This window comes from Mesoplodon bidens, assembly GCF_964165515.1.
Source record: "Mesoplodon bidens genome assembly, chromosome: 10".
Lineage (NCBI taxonomy): Eukaryota > Metazoa > Chordata > Mammalia > Artiodactyla > Ziphiidae > Mesoplodon > Mesoplodon bidens.
This window is the reverse complement of record NC_138172.1, coordinates 46,040,704-46,049,928: the sequence shown is the minus strand read 5'-3', so window position 1 is coordinate 46,049,928 and position 9,225 is coordinate 46,040,704. Positions and strand designations below refer to the sequence as shown.

The 9,225-nt window shown below is 47.6% G+C and overlaps 1 protein-coding gene across 1 annotated transcript; it reads left to right on the top strand.

The window, feature by feature from the left end:
• Positions 1-2,904: 2,904 nt before the first annotated feature.
• On the top strand, positions 2,905-8,213 carry LYZL4 (lysozyme like 4; the record flags this gene model as incomplete). The annotated part of the gene is made up of 4 exons (XM_081246233.1): positions 2,905-3,043; positions 3,148-3,297; positions 6,534-6,612; positions 8,144-8,213. The coding sequence occupies 4 exons, from the start codon at positions 2,905-2,907 to the stop codon at positions 8,211-8,213; spliced, it is 438 nt and encodes a 145-aa protein (XP_081102359.1).
• Between the last annotated feature and the right edge of the window lie 1,012 nt (positions 8,214-9,225).

Here is a 9,225-nt window from a genome sequence, read left to right as displayed (position 1 = left end):
TGGGACTTGAAGCAGTCAAATTTATCTTACAGTTGGATTATAGTTGACAAATGATCTTTACAATAACCAAAGCTGTGATGGAACAGTTGGCAGGGGCCCCCTTATGCACACATCTCTGCATTCTGGAGCTAAAGGTGGCCTTCATGTGTACGCAGGTGTTCTCCACTTGTGGGAGGAGGGATCCTAGCAGCTTTGCTGGAAGACTCAGGACCATGGAGCTTAATGATTGATGCATTTTCTTGGGTCACCAGGCCTGGGGAACAGAATGTGAGGGGCCAGTGTGATGTTGCGTAGCTTCCCCCGTAGGGCACGAGTGACACATAATGTCAGGCCATCCTACTACTGTCAGTGCCAAGCCTGACACCTTGGTTAGAGTGGTGCTGTCAAGATTTCTCCACGCAAAGCACATTTCCCCCTTTGTAATTAATACAGGCCAGGGAGGGAAGGAAACTACATCAGGTTCTAGGGCTGCAGGAGAGGATGGTCCCACAGTGCGCCTTCCTCAGGGCAAGCACATCCCCTGCCATTCCCGGAACCCAGAGAATGTCCAGATAACAATAAACACTTATAATATTGACTCCCAAGGCCACAGTTTTCTCCCCTCATGCAAATTCCGTTAGGTCATGGTCAGTGAGGAATGGGTGCTGATGCATTATTCCTGGGAGAGGGATTATAGCATCAGAGCTTCTGGGGATCCCAGGACCCAGTCAGGGCTGCTCCCCTAGAAAACCTCCCAGAAGCAGCATGTGGGTGCCCCATAGTAGAAATGAACATACCCTCACTCTGCCAGTCCAGGCCCACTGGCAGAAGCTTGTTTGGGGGTAACTCCAAATGACATAAATGGGGAGATTATCCTGGAGGGTCTGGGTGAGCCAGTGTAATCACATGTGTCCTTAAAAGCAGGAGGGGAGGCAGAAGGTGAGTCCATGAGATACAACAATGGAAGGAGAGGCAGATGAGATTCAGCGTGAAAGAAAGTTTTCACCCACCCTTGCTGTCTTTGAAGTTAGAGGAAGGAGGTAGAGTCCAGAAATGCAGATGGCCCCTGGCAGCTGGGAATGACCCTCAGCTGACAGCCGGCAAGGAAACAGAGATCTCGGTGCTACAGCTACAAGGACTGTATTCTGCCAAGAGCCCAATGAGCAAGGGAGTGGATCCTCCTTTAGGGCCCCCAGAAAGGAGCATGGCCCTGCCAACACCTTGCTTTTAGCCTGGTGAGCCCTGTTAGACTTCTGACCTATAGAACTTTGAGTTCATACATTTGTGTTGTTTTAGTTGCTAAATTGGAGGTGACTTGTTATAGCAGCAATAGAAAACTAATACAAATGTGCTGGTGACCAACCCCTCCCTGTTTCAGAATACCCTGGTGCATAGCAACAGATGTCATAGAAAAGATTCTAGAAGAGCAGGTCGCGAAGAAGGACTTATGGTTTGGAAGCTCTTGAGTGAAGGCAAACGGGTTATCAAGGAAGTGACATCTGAAAAATCCAGGGAGCGGAATGTAGATAGAACTTTCCTGCAATAAACGTTGAGCCTGTTGCAGTGGCTGCTCTTCCCTTCCCCCAAGGAGGCACCAAGGGCCTGCAGAAGGATGGTAAGTGGGTGTACGGTGGGCACGAACTGGGACAGGCATGACTATTCCCAGCTGCAGGAGATGCTCCTCAGCACATTCACTTATTGCTCATCCGATGACAGTTCTGTTGGGAAGAGTACGTTTTTGTTCAATCATTCATTCATTCATTCATCAAAGATTCACTGAGCACCTACTGTGCCCCAGGTTCTGTTCTAAATTCTGAGGCTAACACAGAGGACAAGACAGGCCAGTTTTCTGCATGCCTGGTGCTTACACTCTGGTATGGGAGGTAGACAAATGAATGAATAAATGAACAAGGAACTTTCTGAAATTTACTTATATTGTGAAGAAAATGAAAACTATTTTCTGGGATGGGGCAGTGGTCAGACAATCCTATTTGAAGTGGTGAGCTTGTTTGAGCTGAGACCATGACAGGAAAGAGCAAGCTCTGTGGTGACTGGGGGAATCATGTTCAAGGCAGAAGGAATAGCAGGTGCAAAGGACCTGGGTGGGAATGAGATGGACAGGTACAAAGAAATCTGCAAGGTGAATGTCACGGTGTGAAGGTGAACAAGAGGAAGAGAGGTGTGAAAGCAGAGGTGCTGTGAGGCTAAGAGACTTCTCTGCTCTTTCCAGTGACGACCCAGCTAATCACTGGTAGGTCCGGGCTGGACCAGGTCTCCTTGTGAGGACAATGAGAGAAACGGTCACTGGAGTTTGGTTTGTAGAAAATCTGGAGTCAAGACTGTGTAAAGGTTAAGACCACAGCTCAGAATATATTCCAGGATAAAAGGCAATGGTGGAAGTAATTCAACATGACAGTGGCTGCTGTGCTCATCGTGGTGGGACCATGATGAATTATTTTTTTCTTTTCTCATTTTCTATTTTCGAAAATGTGTTTCATGAACAAGTTCTGCTTTCACAGTAAAGAGGAAGAAAGCATTTGAGCATCTGTATCTACTGTCAAGGAGAAATGAGTGTGAAAAAAATCAAGAAGCATCCATTGGGTTTTGCTGGAGGGAAAGAATGGGGGTGGGGGGTGGGAAGGAGACTTTGGAGAGAGCGGTTTCCTGAGAAAACAGGAGGTGAAGGGGAGGAGGAGAGGCAGGGCCTTGGGTACCATGGGTTTGCAGTGACACGAAACACAGAATTAGGATGGGAAGAAGCATTGTGATTAAGCCAGGAGGGCATCCCCTTTTTCTGAACATACTGAATTGCACACCCCCAGTCCCACAGCACCCTTCTCTTTGGCCAGAGTCCCAGTGATCTCGGTGGGAATTACCTGTGACTCCATCCACTCACCTGGCGGCCGTCACCCTGAGCTGGAGAGGATGAAGGCGTCCATGGTGCTCTCCCTCATTGGGTACCTGGTGGTTCCAAGTGGCGCTGCTGTCTTGGGGAGATGTGTGGTGGCTAAGAAGCTCCACGAAGGAGGCCTGAGTGATTTTGAGGGCTACAGCCTCGAAAACTGTAAGTAGCCCCTCTCAGCCCCACTCCTCACGTCTTTTCCCCCTGCCCCCTGCCCAGGCTTCCCCAGCTCTCCTCTGAACCACACGCCTCCCGTTCCATCTTCGGTGTGTGCCTGGCTTATTTTGAGAGCAAGTTCAACCCCACTGCTGCCTACGACAGCTTGCGCGGTGACTACACCGGCTACGGCCTCCTTCAGATCCGCAACCGTGAGTGGTGTGACCACGGCAAGAACCGTTGCCACGTGTCCTGCTCTGGTAGATCCCTCCCTCCTTCCACCCTGGGGCCCGGGGGCGGCCGCGTTGAGCTCAGAGGGCTGGCCAGCGTTTACAAGTTTGGAGCTGGGAGGAGGGCCTGGCAAAGACGGAGCTGAGCCAAATTCAGGGTGGACCCCAGGGAGGCCAAGCAGAGCACTGCACTGCCAAAGGTCCGCGAGGAGAAGGGGCTGCGGTGAGTCAGGCTGGGCAGCCTGGGACGCAGCGATGGAGACCCACGTCCAGGTGAGCAGAGGGGGAGGCAGGGAGGAGCCTGATGGGTGAGGGCAGAAGTCTCTGGCTGGGCCTAATCTAGAAGACACTCTTCTTCAAGAGGAGCGGAGGCGGCCACTTTGACAGGCACAGTGATCACCGGGAGAAGATGGGCTGTAATTTATGTCTCATAAGAAGGTTATGTATTTTTATCTCCAGAATCCAATACAATTATCTGTAATAGAGGTGGTATTGAGTGCTGTGATGAAAATACGGTGGACTAGATACCCTGAAAAACCCTCCCACTAGATAAAATGTAAAAAAGTAAAAAAAACAAAACCAAAAAGCCCCCATCTTTTAAAGTACCTAGCTGAACTGGCAAGAAAGTAAGAAATCCCTAGAGGCTAAAAAGAGGAGCAAGAATGCAGAGAGATAAGTGAAGACTGAAGCTGATGATGACACTGGGGGTTTGAGGTCACTGTGTAGACAGGGTCTGAGCAAGGTACGGAGGTGCACTGGTGACCTCCAAAGAGACCTGAGAGCCCTGAGAGCTACCCTGTCAGCTGAAAGGGATGAGCTAGAAAACCCCAAAGGGAAGACACTCTAGAGAAAGGGGAAAGACAGTCTTCCCTGGGAATTTGTAACCACAAGCCAACAGGACTCACAAGGCACCATCTAGAGGGGCTAGACCTTGTGCTAAGTACTGGGGGCAATTCAGAGGAATTGCATAGTTTTCCTGTCAGGCAGGGTGGGGAACAGAAAAAGCACAGGCTTCAAGGTAGACAGAACCTTGGCTCCACCTCCTACTAGTTATGTGATTTGAGCCTCAGTTTTCTTATCTAGCAAATGGAGTTACAGGACTTCCCTGGTGGTGCAGTGGTTAAGAATCCACCTGCCAATGCCGGGGACACAGGTTTGATCCCTGGTCTGGGAAGATCCCACATGCCATGGAGCAACAAAGCCCATGCACCACAACTACTGAGCCTGTGCTCTGGAGCCCACGTGCCACAACTACTGAAGCCCACATGTCTATAGCCCATGCTCCACAACAAGAGAAGCCACCGCAACTAGAGAAAGCCCGCGTGAAGCAACGAAGACCCAATGCAGCCAAAAATAAATAAATAAATAATAAAATTTTAAAAAGAAAATGGAGTTAATAATAGTACCTACCTGACAAGGCTTTTATTTTATTTGATCTTAGCAGCTTTTTTTTAATAAAACCCCAAAACTGGAGCAAATATCCATCAACAATTGAATGGATAAATAGATCATGGTATATTCTTATTTAGAGACTCTTTTTAAAAACCAAAGTGCATGAAGGAATGTTTTCCTAAATATGTTCTTTTTTTTCTAATCACACATTAATGGAAATGAATACGTTACAGCTATAAGCAACAACATGGATAAATTTCACATAATGTTGAATAAAATAAGGTAGTCACACAGAGTACGTACTATATGAATCCACATATAAAGTTTAGAAACAGGCAAAACCAATCCAGGAGCTACAGATCAGAATAGGGATGAGGCTTTTTTTTGCAGGGGGGAGTGAGGGGTGCTCCCACAAGGCTTTTACAAGTCTTAAGTCCTGAGCATGGTGTCTGGTGCTTGATGAACACAATTTTCCTTTATTTAAAGAATTTACAAGATAGTTGGGCATTAGGACTGATACATGTATGTATGCATGCATACTATGCAGGTAAGTATGTTTGTATGCATGTATATAACAGATAAGTGCCGAATCAAAGTGACGTTTTATTCAGAAAAGGGGAGAGGGCACAGTGGGCTAGGTGGTCAGTGACAGACTTCTAAGGACTATACTTTTGGATGAGCAGATGCAGGTTGGGAGATGAGTGTGAACAAAGTCTGGGAAGAGGATCTGTTCATGACCCCCAAGCTGTGGGTATTAGTACCATCAGGGTTGGCACTGTCTTTGCCTCCTGCCCCTTGACATGTCTTGAATGGTGGGGTCGTGGAGGAAAGCAGTGGAAGTAGAAAGCCACGTTGGGCAAAGCCGGACTAAGCCAAGGATTTGAGGTTCTGTTTTCCAGGCAACGAGGGGGCAATGAAATAATGTTTTAAGGAGAAGCAATCAGACTAGGTTATGGAAGGGGGGAGACTGTGGTGCGGGCAAGAAGGAGGGGGTCCCAGGTGGGAGGTCTTGGTTTCACGGTCCAAGGAGGGAATGGAAGGATGGATGCATAGACATGTTGGTTCTTCAGGGGCACCTCTGGGCCCTCTCACATGCTGTTCCTTCTGCCTGGAACAGTTTTCCTTCTGTGATGTCCTCAACCCCCTTCCCTTACCTACTCCACTAGATGTCACTTGGCCCAATAACCCTTCCCTGACCCTAATTCAATTCTGAATTAGGTGTCCCCACTCAATGCTGCATTCCCCCATGGTTCCAGGTATCCTTTGTATTATAATTGTCTATAATCTTTATCTACCCCCTTCCAGACTGTAGGCGTTATGAAGGCAGGGATGGATTTATTGTGTTTCTCATTCTATCTCCACTGCTTCTTCTATAGCCTAGCACAGGATAGTCACTATACATATACATTTTTTTTGGCTGCATCGGGTCTTAGTTGTGGCACATGGGCTCTTTCTTGCAGCGTGCCGTCTTCTCTCTAGTTGTGGCGTGCAGGTTTTCTCTTCTTTAGTTGTGGCGCATGGGCTTAGTTGCCCCGCGGCATGTGGGATCTTAGTTCCCCGACCAGGGATCAAACCCATGTCCCCTGCATTGGAAGGCAGATTCTTTACCATTGGACCACCAGGGAAGTCCCCATTATATACATTTTTAATGAAAATATTATTATAAGAATTATAAGAAAAAATCAATAGATTTAGTAAAAGATGACCACATCCTGCTACTTCCCAGTGTTGTCTGAGAAAAATACAGGGATAGAGTTATTCTTGGAATCACATGGAAGCCTCTTTAATGTGAGCCCCTGGTAGCTTCCTTGACATCATTCTGACTTAGCTGCCAAGTGGTGACATGGTATCATTCCACTTCATTTTCTTCACAGCTTTACTGAATCCAAATTTAAAGGAGACAATTGAATGTGCCAAGAAAATTGTAAAAGGAAAAAGAGGAATGGGAGCGTGGTAAGTAGCCTGTATTAATGACTTTCACCCACTCATCAAGTCCCACTGGTTTGGGACTGTAAGTGTATAGCAACCAAGATTAAGATGAAAGATTCTAAAGAAATCAAGCCATGTTTTCCTCTATATTAGAACAGTCCCTGGCACAAAATACCCTATGTTAAGTTTTTGTTAAATAAATTATAAAATAGAATTGTCATGGTTTTATACTTAAATGTTGGTCCTTCTTGGAAATTATTTTGGTTTTAAAAAGTGAGACAGGGCATCCACCTTCATATTTTTCAAAGGGCTGGTCGGTGGTCTCAACACCACTTATACGTTAACCTATTTTTCTCACTAATTTAATAGATTGCATTTTAAAGTGGGAATCCTTTTGTTAATGTTAACTGTCTTCTGAGTGTTGGAAATATCTTTCATGCATAGTCTTGACTTTCCAATTAATTTGGAAACTTGGCTGGCCCCCTGGGGCAAACATTAATGAGCTAAAACCATCTTCATTGTATGGCACTAAGTAGAGATGTTCTGGGCCAGTCTGATCAAGGCCTCTTACTTGCTCAGGATTCCCAGTGAAGTGAGCTCTTATTAAGCTAATAAGCTGCCGCGGCTTTTCCAAAGCTCAGATCAGGCTGCTCTGTGGAACTTGGGGCGGACAGGAAGGGAGAAGACCCAGGCTCCCCCCACTCGCCTCCCCAAGGAGTCCCTTCTGCAGTGCCTGCCAGGGGCTATGGAGGGCACTGCAATTTCTGAAAATACGTCTGTGTGTGTTTTCCCTGCTGCTCTGTAGCTATGAGGAGCCAGGGGGTCACCGCCCTTTCTCCAACTGTGTGACCCCCTACCCTGGAAGACTCATAGAGCTTCATGCCCGGTCGAGGGATGGGACGAACTGATGTCTAATGGTCTGCAGTGGCCTGGTGACTCCCACCACTTCTAGGATGGGAGAGGAGGACCTGGGGTCTGGATTCTGGCCAAGGGGCTGGGAATAGGAGGGTCATGTTTGGGGGACCAAGAGAAAAGGTTAGAGAAACTCAGTCCAGCTGACCTAGGTTGAGGAGCTGGAAGGAATTTTGGAAGGTGAGGGGTGAAGCAGGTGCATGGAAAGGTAACAAGAGGCCGTGGCCGTGGGACAAGTGTCCCAGTTTCAGAACTAGGATCTGCCAAGTACTCACCGTACATGTCACAGAGCTTCTCTGATGCTCACTTCAGAGAAGCTACAAATGCTTTGCAGGGTTGGAGAAGGATTTCGCAGTTCACAGCTCAGCCTCCCCATCTTGCAGTGTGGGGTTTATGGGAAGGGGAGATGCTGTGAGCAGGATGGAGGGAGCACCAGCACTCATGCCAGTGGGTGGTGGAACCAGCCAGCGAGAGAGACATACTTGGGATGCAAGAAAGCTTTCAGAACTGTGCCCACCCAAATGCTCCAGGGGCCAGGCAGTGGGTTTAAATTGGCCAGTGGGGGCTGAGCTCCCTGGAGATGCCGAGCTGTGAGTATGGGGGGCCCCCTCCAGTTCACTCTCCCTGGCCTTCCTCCCCGCAGGACCTCCTGGACCCTCAACTGCCAGCACTCTGACACTCTGGAGCGGTGGTTGGACGGATGCAAGCTGTAGCTACTGCGAAACCCTCGCTGCACTTGCCACTGGCATCTTTCTAGTGAAGATGCTCTCCTGTTCACTGCCTTCACTCATCCTGTTGATTATCTCACTGCTTGATGGCTCCAGGTGGAAAAGGGCAAAATTTGCTTCATCCAGGGATGCAGGATGCAGAATAAACCACTAGTTATTCAACGTGGTTCAAAGGGCTCCACCTGTCCTATTATGATTGTTACGATGAAAATCATTATTTACCGTTATCATGCTTCCTTAGTATTTAATCTCAGGTGGAGGATTCGAAGGAAGGAAAACATCTGGAAAATAAGATGTGCCCATGAATGTCAATATTAATAGAGAAAGGAAGAAAAGATACAGAGGATGGGAAGGGGAGTCAAAGAAGAGAGGAAGAGACGCCAGTGCCAGCAGGACCCCCAGCTCCAGCTACGGAGTCCACACTGGGACACACAGGTGGCCATGAGGAGACCACAAAAATCCTCTCTGCACTTTTGTGGAGAGACTCCAGTGACAGTTGATCTTTCTTATAAAATGTTAACTTTTAAAAACTTGTCAACACGTACTCGTATTAGAGAAATTGTGCAAAAGACAGAAACATAAACAAGAAGAGTCCTCCCGTGATCTTAGAAGCCAAAGACAATCAGTCACTGTCATGCTTTGGTTGCATTCCCTTTCAGTCTTTTTTCTGATTGGGGTTTTTCTTCTTTTCCAACAAGGCTGTGATAATGCTCTAGAGAGAGTTTTGTACCTCACTTTTTAGAAAGGAAGAACATGGTAATGAACCTTTCCCTACATGTATTTCCATTTTAAGAAGAAAGGGGTTTATTTCCAAAGCTTCGTGGCTCACAGAATCCTTGCACGGAGTGGAGCAGCAGGTGGCAGTCTGGGCTTCCAGGGTGCACATGCCTGAGACATGGGAGCAGTGATAGCAGCAGAGGACCTGTTCCTCAGAAGCCAGTTCATCTGCAGGAACCCAAGCTATGATGGGGCACCCTTGTACAGGAGGGAAAGAATG